At 38.9% G+C, this 15,578-nt stretch overlaps 2 protein-coding genes across 4 annotated transcripts; one reads left to right on the top strand and one right to left on the bottom strand.

Annotated features, from left to right (window-relative positions):
- The first annotated feature begins 310 nt into the window (after positions 1-310).
- Positions 311-8,266, top strand: LOC145232843 (dual specificity tyrosine-phosphorylation-regulated kinase 4-like). 2 transcript variants are annotated; one of them, XM_080097521.1, is made up of 12 exons: positions 311-1,244; positions 2,891-3,058; positions 3,159-3,201; positions 3,595-3,809; positions 4,555-4,733; positions 4,937-5,091; positions 5,229-5,363; positions 5,851-5,980; positions 6,148-6,241; positions 6,532-6,777; positions 7,103-7,220; positions 7,300-8,266. In XM_080097521.1, exons 1-12 carry the CDS (start codon positions 824-826, stop codon positions 7,424-7,426), a joined length of 2,031 nt encoding a protein of 676 aa, XP_079953647.1. In that variant the 5' UTR covers positions 311-823; the 3' UTR covers positions 7,427-8,266. The 2 variants fall into 2 exon arrangements, with proteins under 2 accessions (XP_079953647.1, XP_079953648.1); XM_080097522.1 differs by having other exon boundaries at positions 312-1,244; positions 3,162-3,201.
- Positions 8,189-14,910, bottom strand: LOC145232844 (uncharacterized). 2 transcript variants are annotated; one of them, XM_080097524.1, is made up of 4 exons: positions 12,267-14,910; positions 10,282-10,471; positions 9,846-9,946; positions 8,189-9,298 (listed from the first exon to the last, which is right to left on the bottom strand). In XM_080097524.1, the coding sequence occupies exons 2-4, from the start codon at positions 10,415-10,417 to the stop codon at positions 9,050-9,052; spliced, it is 486 nt and encodes a 161-aa protein (XP_079953650.1). In that variant the 5' UTR covers positions 10,418-10,471; positions 12,267-14,910; the 3' UTR covers positions 8,189-9,049. The 2 variants fall into 2 exon arrangements, with proteins under 2 accessions (XP_079953650.1, XP_079953649.1); XM_080097523.1 differs by lacking the exons at positions 10,282-10,471; positions 12,267-14,910 and having other exon boundaries at positions 9,846-10,275.
- Positions 14,911-15,578: the final 668 nt, after the last annotated feature.

The raw sequence follows: 15,578 nt of genomic DNA, 5'->3' as shown, positions 1-15,578 counted from the left end.
TTTGCTCTTTTACTTTTCTGAAATCGAAGTTACGTGTAGCCTACTATTACGTCATAGTTGTATTCAGCTTTGCTAGGCCACAGTGTTGTTTTGGAAGCATAAGAAATTTAACATCAATTGAACCACTTCATTGCTTCAGTTTCACATACGAAGCAAGTATCTAAAAGATATTGTTAAAACAGGATATACAATGGGAGTGAAGGCAGAAACTTTGTGCTGGTTAGACATTTACACTGTGCGAGCAACCATTTATGCCAAAACCTAAAAAATTTACCATTTTGAGAAAGGTTCTGATAAAGTATTAATGTTAAGTTAATGTTTGTTGCTTTTTACACTTTGTTCGCTATCTGACGTTTTTCGGTAGCATGAGACGTGACGAATTCGCAGTATTAGATCCCTGCTGTATTTGACTTGTGTACTTTAGGCTGATAACCATTGTTCCGATTTAAAAAAAAACACACAATATTAAAGGCAAGATAAGCTACACATTGGTTTGGCAAACTTGTAAGGGCAGATAAATTAATATCTTGTGTGTACATCGCATGTGCTTTAATTGCAACAAATTGGCAGTGTTAATGACTTTCGTGCGAGGGCGAAGTGGTTGTTATTTTGTGTGGTTGTCGCGTAGCTACACTGAATGCTTTCTTCACCTGCTGTAGGCTATATATGTATGATTATCGCTGGCGAGTAACCAAACGTTTCCAAAAGGCGCCCCAGTCAGTGTGTGGAAATAGACGCAGAAACTGCTTTGTTAGTACAGTAAAACTGCTTTGTTGATACTCTTTACAACTTAAACTTGCCAAACAGGTTGAGCCCGAAGGTTATGGCGTGCATTGTGTTACTTGCCGCCGCCTTTGGCTTTTTAGGTGGTGCAGTTTTGGGAATGCACAAATCAAAACTGAAGTACCGTTACCTTTTTGCCGCGATTGCTACTTTAACTGTGGTATTAGTCTACTTTTTCTTGCCCACCTGTGCTTTTAACGCCAACTCTGCCAATATGAATCTGTATAATGGACCAGCTGTTCGTATACAGCAACATCGGCCCAAACTGTTGAACGGCAGGGGACTGTTACATGAAAAAACAAGAACAATACACCAAACTGACAGATCCAATCATTTGCCTTTTGGTAAACGGTCAAAGGCGAAAACGGTAGAAGGAGATTGGCAGGAAAATAGATTGTTCGAAAACAAACATAAAAATGACGAATGGGTCGACGCCGATGATTACGAAAACGACAAAACAGGTCAGATTTATTAGGCCATTTTATATGTCGCCATTTGTAAAAAATTAGCAGAAGTTCAAAACAAATGTAAATCTTATATATTAGTGGTTGGTAACCGACTTCATAAATTTGATTTATGAGTGAAAACGTTGTTCTTCACCATAACCACCATTTAACAATAAACTCAATGCTTTGCCTCGATATACCCCGCTGGATTAAGTTGCCTTATCGCAAAAAGGTATTAGTTCTTATCTTACATGAAGATCAATTAGTCATCTTGTCTGGCAAGTATCTTTTTCATGACCACTGGTTTATTTCGTACCTCATTTTAGAAATACGGTAACGGTTATTATAGTTATTGCTACCATCAATTGCGCCAGTGACTACACTAACCATCAGCAGGAAACAAATCATAGAATTAAACACAGGTACAATGCGAGTATACAAATTTTAACATTGTAATAATGTAACGTCACTGTACAGTATTGTGTTGCAATGTGTAGGCTACAAGGTTTTTGCATTTATGCTTACAATAATAAAAAAGGTACGGTATTCATTATGGTTTATGTAAGGGAAGGGGTAGCTAAGTCTTTAGTCCACCGGCATATCCCACACGACGCTGCTTTTGGGGTGCATTCAGGCATTTCCAATCTAGTAACGCCCAGTGCTGAAAATAAACTTCCGCATTAAGTAACTTGTTTGTTAGACAGAAAATCCTATCAGGTCCACTCTTTCAACTAAAAATTGTGCTCTACCGGTATATGAATTGGCTCAGTATTCTAACGCAATGAGAAAGGTCTTGTCAGTTAAAGGCAAAACACTGCTCAAAGACTTCATTTACTCAAAAACTTGCGAAAATTCGTGGAAAGTTGGGCTTAATCCGATCAAACTTTCAGAATGTGTCCGTCTAAAACAATTAACTCACTCGTGGTCGGAGGCGACCTAACCTGTAAGTTATGATCTCAAAGGTTATATTGTTTCATGGTGGTTAACTTTCAAGAAAGCGATGTATGGTTGGTTAGTTTGAAATCACCATAAACATCCTCCAAATGTAAAGTTCTTGTGTTCGGCTTGCTATAGGTTTGATTGACAGACATGTTCCACCACAATGAGATCGGCCGACAGTGCGTGTTAAGATATGATTGGATTAGGTTCAAAAACGTGACTAGTTAATTATAAGAAACCCAAACAGGAGTTTCGGACCGAGGTGTGTTTGTAGATTTAATTAAGCGACCGCCTGTACTGTGAAAATCACTTTTAGTGCGTTTTGCGTTTGTCCCTTCAAACTGAAACTTAAAACGAGTCAACAACACATGTTGGTAACCCTCGAGGTAAGCCCTATCGATGTGTTGTTTGTGAAAAAAACATTTGCCACACTTACATATATGAAGCTTAACATGTTAACACACAATAAAGATAAACCCCAGCATGCGTCTGTTCTGTTCTAGAAGAGATTTAGTCGTGGTGTCGTGGTTTGAAAACACACATGGTTACCCACACCAAAGGGAAATCTTATCATTGCAGTGTTTGTGGGAAATCATTTGGTGTAAGTTAGGTAGAAATTTAAAAGAAACACGCTTTTGCACACTAGTGCTAAACCTCATCGCTGTGTAGTTTTTGAGAAAAAAATTAGAAGGAAATGTAGAAAACGTTACAATTCATTGCAGATCCTTCTGTTTTTGTTGACACGGGTAAATTAAACGAACCTCCGAGCAGTCGGGATGAAGAGTTACTTGACAATGGAGAGGATGATGAGGAGAATAAAGGGGAAGAATATGAAGAAGACGATGATGAAGAAGACGACGAAGATCAGAATGACGTGAAAGTTTTTGACGGTTAGTTTTTTGCGATCTTTTGACACAATGAATCATAAATAGGTACAACTTTAAACATATATATATATTGCAAAGCGTTGTGATATGTGTTTTGTTTCAGTAGAAAACGAAAATGGAGAAGATGCAAACTTCGATGAAATGAGGTAAAGTAGTCTTTATAGTATATGTTGTTTACAATAAAAGTACTCGTCTTAATAGGTTTAAGTGGTTAAACACAGTTCACCAGCTACTCTTTATGTATTTATCGTAGGTCTAATTGCAGTTAAAAATATAATTAATGCATCAAATACAGTAAGTGTTTGACCTCCATCAAATAGCTGCACGTTGGGTAATATCGCAGCCTATTGCTGCAAACAACCGGAAAATACATAACCTGCTAATAACCACAATAAATAACACAATTGCAAAGACAAGATAAAATGATAGTGATCCTGTTTGTACACTGTACGGGATCTTTATTTAACGTTTTTTGGATGCTTATATAACTTACAATATACTAATTACTAATTTGCGACAAAGTATTTTTTGCCTTTCAGTCTGGTTGAAATGAACGATTCAACAGTCCCCAAACTGCCTAGCCCCCAACAACCGGACTCAGATCAAGACGATGATGGCGACAAAAAGTTGCGTCACAACAAAGCTGGTGACGTCACGAACCTGTATTCCAATATAACGCTTGATGCTGAATTTCGTCGTCGCTACCTTGTTGAATTCGAAAATTATGATCTTGCGACCCACCTGACTCCAACAGGTTTGCTGGTTTGATGTTTGCTTGTAATTACATGTTATTTGGAGGTTATTGGCCAATTTCTTTCTAAGGCTTTTTAACCTACATAATGACGCACTTGATTACAAGGTGAATTACGTGGCTGCCCATTAGCATGTGCCTCTTACGTACGAGGCTGTGTTCATTCTGCGCATTAACCAAGATGGACGCCATCGGACAATCGAACATCGTAATAAGCAACTGTTAGACTCGTTCGAGTGCTTATTTTAAAATTGTTCATGAGAGACATTGCATATATTACTATGCGGTGATTTGCGCTGCTGACGATTGCTGCTATTTTGTTGATCAATAACATACACTTGTGAAACATTCCCACGATTGATTCGATTTTACCAAATGCAAACTGTAGACCATCACACTGTATGCAACATCAAATGCATTGATTCTAAGAAAGACTATTAGACTGCCTATTATTACTTTAATCCGATTAAATGGTAAAAGTCATCTAAATCTGATTAAATAGTAAATGTCAATAGGTTGTGTGTTTACAACGGCGTTGGATTGACATTAAAAGCCTTTATCATTTTTCAAATGGCTTGTAGCCTGCGAAAATATACAAACCTTAGGAATTGATGTCTTGTTTCCCAAAATTCTACATAAACGTTTTTATCGCATTACAATTAAAACGTTTAAACTTTAAAAAAACAGAAGGTAGTTAAACATAGCCAATTCTGGTGACTATAACAGCTCCCTTTCTTATGTTTAATAGAGGCCAAAATAAAGTTCACTGGTATATTACCATGGTGGGAGTTGGGAGAATTGGAACATTATCCGCGAATATGGTTCGTTGGGGCTGGTGCAAACAAAACACGTTACAACCAATCGAGCAACTGGAATTACGGGTTTGATTATGCCAATGATCCCGACCATGAAGGGAGATACATTATTGTGAGTTAATTTGTAATTTTTTAGATAGCCGATAAGCAATAATTTTCATTTTTTCGCGAATGTGCGTACATTTAGCATAAAACTTTTTTTTTCTGTGACAAAAAAAATACATGAGAGATAAAAGACCTATGATAATTACCTTTCAGTATGATTTTAACGTACTTAAATCTGCACAAAAATGGAAACAAATCGCTTATTTTTAGGTAAAAGGTGACCACATCGAGTATCGATACAAAATCATTCGGAAACTTGGAGCTGGATCATTTGGGGCCGCCGTCCTTGCAGAAGACATGGCCGTCGCCCCAAACCACTCTCACCGCAAAGTGGCAATAAAGATCATGCACAACGATAGCTCCGTGTAAGTTGTGGACGTACCCTGCAAAGAGTGAAGTTGTAAATCAGTTACATACTGACTCAATGCCGCATTATATTGGGTTCAATAAAAGTTTTATTTATTTATTTTTTTCGAAAAACTTAATTTTTTTGCCGTTTTAGGGAAAAGTATTTCAAGAAAGAGCTTGATATAATGCGACATGTGATGAAAGCTACAGGGACACCAGAACGCTATTCAAGAATTCTCAGAAGTTTCTTCTTCAGAAATCACCTTTGCATTGTTTTCGAGTTGCTCGGGTAAACCAACGCAAGCGTCTTTAATTTTTAAAGATTTATAAAGTCTTATATTCTTGACAGGCATGTGCCAGATTGCATGTTGCTTTGGAGTAGAATGAATTTGTTAAATTGTGATTTTTTTTACGGTTATCAAATTCACATAACTTATTAGTTAAAGTACATTAAACATTGACATTAAAAGTACATATGTCGCCAAACTGGCCGAGTGGTTGGCACAACCGCCTTGTACGCAACGTTGTGAGTTCTAATCCTATCTCGGTCGCTTGTGTTTCCTTGAGCAACAAACTTGAGCGGCATTGCTTTAACCCGTCTTGCAATAAAACGGGCAGCTCGACGGCGGAGAGCATAACATATTTAGGCGTTGCCTGCTTACCGAAAACTAAAACAAACAAATAATAACCGCATGAACCAAGACGCCAATTTATTTAATGTCAATATTTGATCGATCATTATTTTAGCTATAATGTTATAATTTCCTATTTTGTAGGAACGTCCTAGATGAAGAGCTGAAGACGCCCATAAAGGATTTGCAGATCTTACAAAAATACGCAAGGGATATTTTGACCAGTGTAAATCTGCTGCACAGGAAGAACATTATCCACGGAGATTTAAAACCAGTATGAGTGACAATTTTTATCAAGCTTTTGCCATGTTAGATTGCAAATTTAATACACATACTATACTTAAATTCCTGGGTGATTTGTCACTAAATTTTCTTGGTCTATTTGGCATGGTAGCAACAAGCAATGTAACAAGTAATTTAAAGATCTTGTCTTTTTAACAGGATAACATAATGTTTGCCAGAGGTTGCAACTTATCCTGTCCGATTTACGTGAAAGTTGCCGATTTTAACCTGGCCTGCGTGCAAAATTCAAAAAGTAAGTTTATCATATCAAAACTGTGCTTATACAGAAATCGTGTGCACAGTATATTTATTATATCAAATGCGAATACTTTACCATTATCGCTTTATGTTTTTCACAATCTGTAGAGATCGCTGCGCCAAAATTACACAACAATGATAATCGGAAACTAACTAACGCCGTATGCAAAAAAAAACAGACCAAAAACCGTCATACAACCAATCAGACTTGTTTTTAACCTGTTTAGCTATTTTCCAATAATTGTCCGCGCCATAATTATTCGTTTGCTGTTGCTTATTCCACAGAGTTTCCCTGCCCTGGTCGTTACTTCCAAACTCGGCATTACAGGGCCCCGGAGGTGATATTAGATTTGGAATATGACACCACAGCAGATATGTGGAGTATAGGGGTGATTATGGCTGCACTTTACATGAACAAAGTTCCGTTTTACGGCGAAACGACCACAGATCAACTTGCAGCTATTATGGAAGTCATGGGCTTGGTCCCGAATTATATGGTTGAGGAATCACCACGGATCCGGACTTATCAAAGTACTAAACTATGTTATTGTATAGGGCGGGCTTAAGTCTTTTAGGTTAATGAAAATAGCCTGAGGGTGCCCAATAATCCTTACTGTCACCTAGCGGTTAAGGATTTTCACAGTTCCAACATCATTCGTTCTAATTACTGTTGGTTGCAGTTGCCCGGGATTTTATGCCGTAGAAAGTTTCTAACTTTCACTCAGCTTCATCAATTGCAATTTTCAAGACAAGCCACTTGCGAAAAGTAGTTGTTAAAATAATGTGAACTGGTAGACAATAAAGAAAAACGATAAAAAATGTATTGCAAAGAATAAACAGTACATATTGATTTTAGAGGCGATTTGCTACGTTTGTGAAAATGGATTTAAACGTGTTCCATACCGAAAAAATCTATCAAGTGTTCTTGAAGGAATGCCTGCTGTTCTGTACGACTTCATACAAAAGTGTTTTGTGTAAGTACCTTAAAATAAAGTTAAATTTTAACGTGGTTATTATTCAAAGAAATAAAGGGCTATACTGTGTTTTGTACAGATTGGATTATCAAAAGCGCATGACATCAGAAGAGGCGCTACGTCACCCGTTTATAACAGGAAAGTTTAAACCAGCTGTGGTAACTCAAAAACCAAGGGCTCGAAAAAAACTGAATGCACAAGCGTAAGAGATTCAAAAGAAGGAAATATGAGAAAACGATGGTACTGTTTTCAAGCCAACAAATGAGCAGATTTTGCACCAGAAAATAAAATTTGACCATGTCACCAAACATGCATGCTCGCAACAGAAACAGTTCTAAGAAACGAAAAAACAAAATTATCACATTCAGAAGCTCTTCTGTTTCATTGATAATGATTTGCTGACGAGTCGTTTTGTTCTTGCTTTTCTGTTTGCCAGTTAAAGCATTTTATACTGCGGTACTTACCTTCTGAACCAAGAGCAGGACGTGTGCAATGACCACTGTGACTGTGACATTATTCTTTTTCCCACTTCATTTCATTCACCAACACATAAAACACAATGCTATGCTAGTTGGATTCTAGACCCACTGTATGATCAAACACTTTTAGGGCAACAGTTTAGAACACAGCTTATTGAATTCGTGTTTCCGGATTTTTAAACGAGACTAAACCAAAAGTAAGATATTTTGCAATCAGATGTGATTTACTGTAGCCATTCCTTATATTTGCCTTATTTTGACAAGGCCCGTCTCAAGTCAAATATGATTCCAAATTCGTGACTTACATACAAATGTCGTTGTCAAATTGTTGTATTTTGTGGTAAAAAAATCTTAACTTCTCTCCTGTCTAACTGGTTTTAGTTTGCATCAAAACTGTCCCTGGTTTTTAAGCCGATGCTTGTTGCGATGGACATTTATTGGATAAACTTTTCATACTAAGCGCTTACGGTTTAAATGTCCTTGAATAAATTTTTAATGTGCTTTGTTCTTTTTTATTCAACGCTCTTTTGCACATGTTCGATATGCGCAATACATTTGCTTGCAAGACCTGCTGTAAAACTTCGTACTGATACACAGAATAAGAACAACGTGACGAATAAAATCTGTAAAATACTTGCACTTCAAATGATTGAAGAAAAAAATCGAACTCGAACGAATGCTCGTATCACACAACACAGCAAAGTGAAGATAACTGCTTTCACTGCAACATTTGCATTTCAAAGAAATCACTTAAAATAACCTCCACACTACTGCATTTAACCGTCTACGATACAATCACAAGATAATACGTGCTAAGGGCGCGTTAGGGGGCCAGACGTGGTGCATGGTATGGCTGGTCAGACTAGACAAAAATTAATTGTGAAGACAAAATAATAGAGGTGTTTTCACATTTTTCAATGATTGGATGCTTAGCGAGCAATAATAAAGTATGTCTATAAGTGGCCTAACGTTAGCATCATGTCAATTCTACCCCAGGGGGAGACGTAGAAACGCAACAAAAAACTTCGAGTACGCATGTAATAATTAGGTTTTGGAATCGACAAGTAATCTTGATCATAAACACATGTAGATTGGGGGTGCACCGCCGTATGGCAAACCAGTAAACCAAATGAACAGAAATAGTCGAATCAGAAGAAACGAAAAGCGAAATCTGAAAAAAATGTTTTGGGGTACTAGCTACTCTACTTTCTAAGTACATGAAGCTAACGTCAGGGTCGCGCGTTCAAAGCTTAGCGTGGACACCTCCGAACGTCAAGGCTTTGAAAGTCAGTTCTGCCTCGCTGTAATTTTGCGAAAGTTGAAACAAAAAGTTTCATCCATAAAGCTTTGCTACGTTTCTTCTTCAGCATTTCCGTTAATTCCTGGGGCTTGAAATTGTATTTCGACATGATGCTGGTCCGCGTGCTTTTCCCAGTATGTTTTGGACAAAGCAAGAAGTCCTTTAAGTTCGTCCTGGATGGAAGAAATCTTCTTTTCTAAGTCCTGGTGGTGATCCAACTTCAAACGATCAACCTCTTCCGCATGCGCAGATTCCAAGTCACTTCCCAACTTCCTGTGCTGGGAATCGATGTCATGCATCTGTACGTAATTGGAAATGCAATACATAATAAAAGGGAACAGTTGGTGTGTCGACATGAAAAAGTTTAGAAAATGTAATGACATGGTTAAAAATGCCAATGAGATAAGGTTTTCAGTATTTTCGAAGACATACGTTGACGCAAACGATAATAACAATCGCAAAAAACATGAATCATATAACCAAAGAACTTTTTAAACCATCCACGTCGTCAACCTATTTGTTTTTTAGTAGTTTTTTTATTTGAAAATATTAATTCACAACTGGAATCCGACCTGTGATTACGGCACACTCATGCATAAATCACAGTAAGCCAGGCACAAAACACGCTCTTGGAAAACACGTTGAAAACTCTCTTTACATCATAAAAATGGAACCGTTTCTGTTGTCTTAAAGTTTTGGTAGAGAGACGATACTGGTGATATAAGTGTAAAACGGTAAACTATAATACTGGTTTATTAGTGATTTATTATTTTGAAAAATGTTCTTTTATCGAACATTCTTTTATCTATCTTCGATTGAACAAACCTATATTTTACATTTCCGTACCTGTGCATCATATTGCTTTCGAAAGCGTTGCAGGTCTTTATTGTGAAAAGCTTCAAGTTCACGAACCTCCCGCGTATGAACGCGACCTAACCAAACAATATCTGGAAGTGCAAAATGCGCATGTGAAATTACTAACAGCTTGAATAAGACTTTTTTAATGTAAATCCATTTAACTAGTATTGCAAATGACAAAGAACTCAATACAAACGGGCACAACGGGACATTACTTAAATCAACGACTGCAGTTGCCGTTTGACACATTAGAAACAAATAAACGGGCCACGCACAGTCTAATGAGTATTTGTCACAAAGATTCGAATAACAATCAGAACACCTTTTCAAAATTTGATCGCCATTTCGAATTATTTGTTTCTTGTTTCTTGTGCTAGAAATTTGTATTTAATCAACACTTAAAGATTCAATGTGACAAACTTACCCATTAGTAGTAGTATGCAGAGGATAAGAAGAGCCATCATGACATCAAATACAACCGGCACCTGTCGTCTTACACTATCCACGTTGCGCAGAAAATTTATCAAAAGCTTTGGGCATTTTAGTCGAATGCGTCCCATGGCTAGAACTAGCACTAAAATCACAAAAACTTTTGCCCACTGATCACACTACACCTGTTGCCAAAAGAAATTGGTGGGCGTTAATTTTTTTGCTTCCTGATCAATCATTGACTGCGAGAACACACCTTACAGAGAACACGCTCAATCTTAATGTTGGTTTCACATTCATCTACCACTTTATTCATACAATAGACCACGTGGACATATTTACTTCTTTTTAACAAAACAACATACAATAAAAAGCTCTGCATTAGAAGGGTCGCCAGTGAACGCATTTAAGGCCGTCGCTTTATCACATATTGTGACCATTTTATTGAAAATCGTTGATATCTTACGGGACGGCACGAATTTTGCCTTGTGTCAATTTTATGCCATACCGACTTTATGGCCGGTCCTGTAATGTGAGCCAGAGTTGCAAGTCGGGCCGGGCTTTTCGGGCCGGGTTCGGGTTCGGGCCGGGTTCGGGCCGGGTTCGGGCCGGGTTCGGGCTTAGGTATTTGTGAGAAAACGGGCTTAAAACGGGCCTGACTTTACGTTCCGTGTCCGCCATTTTTTTAAATAAAATCACTCAGCTAAGTAACAAGTCTCTGGATTTGACCTAATGCCCACCCTACTCTAAAAAATATTGTTTACGCCATTGTCTACTATTGTTCATTGTGTTTGTTGTCTTTCTCTTTTTTCTTTCTCATCCTTTGTTGCGAGGCTTTCGTGGATAGGCCTGTTAATCAAAATTTCGGGCCTAAACGGGCTTCTCAAAAACGTTTCGGGTTCGGGCCGGGCTTCGGGCTTATACTTTCGGGTTCGGGCTCAGATTTTGGGCCCGCTTGCAACTCTGATGTGAGCACTAAGGACGTGACACATTTTCGAAAGACAGCATTGGGAATTTCCAAATTTCAAAAGACTAGTATAAACGCTTAGTGAAACTGCTATAACCTATTCAAAAACTTCCACCATACGCGGAAGTTCAAGATTTGCTTTGCAAGAGCACGCAGGACTCATGAGTAACGTATTTAAGAGCAGCGGTCAAGTCTTTCAAATTTCACTGAACAGTTTTCGAACGTAATAATCAGTTACGTTATTTCGCGAGCTGGAAATTATTTGCCTAGCTCAGTGGTTCCCAACCAGGGCCCATGGCCCCCCAGGGGGGCCACGAGCTGTGTTCAGGGGGGCCACAGGTGTAGATTTACCAGAAACACCCACTAAAAAGTCCCTAATTTAATCAACTATTTTGCATACTATTTGTCTATATTGAGGCTTTTTACGAATGCGGACACTTATTTACTCTATTCGACCTGTTTAAAGCCGATATTAGTATCCAATTTCCACACGAGTTTGGCATTTACATTTTAAGGGGGCCACAGGACTTACAAGGTTACATGAAGGGGGCCACTAGGCAAAAATGACACTTTTAGGGGGCCACGGTCCATGGAAGGTTGGGAACCACTGGCCTTTATTGTGAAAAGCTTCAAGTTCACGAACCTCCCGCGTATGAACGCGACCTAACCAAACAATATCTGGAAGTGCAAAATGCGCATGTGAAATTACTAACAGCTTGAATAAGACTTTTTTAATGTAAATCCATTTAACTAGTATTGCAAATGACAAAGAACTCAATACAAACGGGCACAACGGGACATTACTTAAATCAACGACTGCAGTTGCCGTTTGACACATTAGAAACAAATAAATGGGCCACGCACAGTCTAATGAGTATTTGTCACAAAGATTCGAATAACAATCAGAACACCTTTTCAAAATTTGATCGCCATTTCGAATTATTTGTTTCTTGTTTCTTGTGCTAGAAATTTGTATTTAATCAACACTTAAAGATTCAATGTGACAAACTTACCCATTAGTAGTAGTATGCAGAGGATAAGAAGAGCCATCATGACATCAAATACAACCGGCACCTGTCGTCTTACACTATCCACGTTGCGCAGAAAATTTATCAAAAGCTTTGGGCATTTTAGTCGAATGCGTCCCATGGCTAGAACTAGCACTAAAATCACAAAAACTTTTGCCCACTGATCACACTACACCTGTTGCCAAAAGAAATTGGTGGGCGTTAATTTTTTTGCTTCCTGATCAATCATTGACTGCGAGAACACACCTTACAGAGAACACGCTCAATCTTAATGTTGGTTTCACATTCATCTACCACTTTATTCATACAATAGACCACGTGGACATATTTACTTCTTTTTAACAAAACAACATACAATAAAAAGCTCTGCATTAGAAGGGTCGCCAGTGAACGCATTTAAGGCCGTCGCTTTATCACATATTGTGACCATTTTATTGAAAATCGTTGATATCTTACGGGACGGCACGAATTTTGCCTTGTGTCAATTTTATGCCATACCGACTTTATGGCCGGTCCTGTAATGTGAGCCAGAGTTGCAAGTCGGGCCGGGCTTTTCGGGCCGGGTTCGGGTTCGGGCCGGGTTCGGGCCGGGTTCGGGCCGGGTTCGGGCTTAGGTATTTGTGAGAAAACGGGCTTAAAACGGGCCTGACTTTACGTTCCGTGTCCGCCATTTTTTTAAATAAAATCACTCAGCTAAGTAACAAGTCTCTGGATTTGACCTAATGCCCACCCTACTCTAAAAAATATTGTTTACGCCATTGTCTACTATTGTTCATTGTGTTTGTTGTCTTTCTCTTTTTTCTTTCTCATCCTTTGTTGCGAGGCTTTCGTGGATAGGCCTGTTAATCAAAATTTCGGGCCTAAACGGGCTTCTCAAAAACGTTTCGGGTTCGGGCCGGGCTTCGGGCTTATACTTTCGGGTTCGGGCCGGGTTCGGGCTCAGATTTTGGGCCCGCTTGCAACTCTGATGTGAGCACTAAGGACGTGACACATTTTCGAAAGACAGCATTGGGAATTTCCAAATTTCAAAAGACTAGTATAAACGCTTAGTGAAACTGCTATAACCTATTCAAAAACTTCCACCATACGCGGAAGTTCAAGATTTGCTTTGCAAGAGCACGCAGGACTCATGAGTAACGTATTTAAGAGCAGCGGTCAAGTCTTTCAAATTTCACTGAACAGTTTTCGAACGTAATAATCAGTTACGTTATTTCGCGAGCTGGAAATTATTTGCCTAGCTCAGTGGTTCCCAACCAGGGCCCATGGCCCCCCAGGGGGGCCACGAGCTGTGTTCAGGGGGGCCACAGGTGTAGATTTACCAGAAACACCCACTAAAAAGTCCCTAATTTAATCAACTATTTTGCATACTATTTGTCTATATTGAGGCTTTTTACGAATGCGGACCCTTATTTACTCTATTCGACCTGTTTAAAGCCGATATTAGTATCCAATTTCCACACGAGTTTGACATTTACATTTTAAGGGGGCCACAGGACTTACAAGGTTACATGAAGGGGGCCACTAGGCAAAAATGACACTTTTAGGGGGCCACGGTCCATGGAAGGTTGGGAACCACTGGCCTAGCTGATTGGTCTTAAACTCTATTTTGATAAACACAGTATTTAGGGACATTTTTTTGAAAATGAATGCCCTTTGCTTTAGCTAAAAGTAAGATGTTTTTGCACAACAATAAACAACAAAAAATGGTACGGCTTTTCGACAGATTATGGCGAAGGGCATCTTTTGACTCAATACAAATCAAACGTTCCTTGTCTCGGAATTGATTTGTTTAGTACGGTGTAAATCGCTGTCAAAATCTTGTCAGGCCTGACACGGGAAGTCAGGCGTTAGAACACATTACTCTGTCAACTTCTTGCCTACCAGCGTTCAGGGGCGTAATCACCGATAATAAAACGCTATTGACTTGGTGTTGTTTTGGAGTTAATGACCAATTACGTTGTTTGTTTATTTCAATGTGCTGTCTATGTTTGTACCAACACACTGAAATCATTCGTCGCGCGTAAACACAAGGGCAAAGCGTCAAATAACTGTACATACCGAGATACATTCATTAACCGAGTAGCATAAAAAGCACAAAAAAGGAATTGATATTCATATCGTAGTACACACGCAAGGCAACAGCCATGCTAGATTTTAGCTGGCAGGAAAACGCACTGCTTTGTGTAAATGACGTTCAGAGACAACCAGAACTAACCGAACAAAAATTTCGTGATCTGGTTTCAAACAAGCTACCAGCCAACCACTCAGTCCAGGACCCACCAAACCAAATAAAACTGTGGTGGTAACCAATAATGGGATTCTATTTGCACAACTATCCTGTAGTTTTTGTCTAGCAGCGTAGCCAAAAAAAATACAATGGGGTTCGAAAAACCTTTTCCAACTGTAGTTAAAACACCACAAAACCTAAAACACCTTTTGCAAAATACCAGGTGACCAACATTTACCCAAAAGCGTACTTACAAGGCCCTAGCTTCTGGTTACCTCTTACTGTCGAAAATATTGCCACGGGAAAAGCGGATACGTTTCGTGTGCCGTAGGGTTGTGTTTACACATCATTTACAAGGCAGAAGTGAGTATTACAATTCATAGCCAATAAAACTGAAGTTCTGCTTTATCCAAAAAGTACTTCTATATAGCCAGAAACAAAATACAGGAAGCATGAAAAACGACGCAACCTCTAACGTTGCACATCAACAAAAGCGCACAAAAGCCACAAAAAAACAGTAACTCGCCGCCACAAAAACTATTTTTTTATTTAAGACAAAATAAGAGATTAACAACATTCGCCTTACGTGGTAATCTTGACTTGAATTTACCAAACGTATTCAAGTTAACATATCATTACAAATATATTCAGTTTATGTGCTAAACCACCCAAAGCTAACATCAATGTACGAAATAGCAAATAACCTACAGCAACAAAACAAGACTAAACAATCGCAAAACAAAATCAAACTTGCCTAACAACTAAGTCCTCTTGAATGAGTTTGTTCCTTTGGTCTGCCTTTTAGACTGCTTTGTACACACCGTTTCGCGATATTGACTTGTCTACCCTGGCAAGTGGCTGCAGGCAGTCTTGCGTGTCGCACGTGAAACAAAAAGCAAACACACTCGTGCGCTCAAACGTGCCCGATCACGCACACACACACAAGTCAGGAGGGTAAACACAAACCGATTCGTATAAATGAGACTAGACTGGTACTGTAGCCCCGGGGTTGGTAGATAATGTTCAGTCACAGCCTAGCTGCATGTTCACAGCCTAGCTGCATGAACCAG

The sequence above is a fragment of the Phallusia mammillata genome, chromosome 6, assembly GCF_965637545.1.
Source record: "Phallusia mammillata chromosome 6, kaPhaMamm4.hap1.1, whole genome shotgun sequence".
NCBI lineage: Eukaryota > Metazoa > Chordata > Ascidiacea > Phlebobranchia > Ascidiidae > Phallusia > Phallusia mammillata.
Note: the sequence above shows the minus strand (reverse complement) of the source record. Positions and strands in the feature narration are given on the sequence as shown.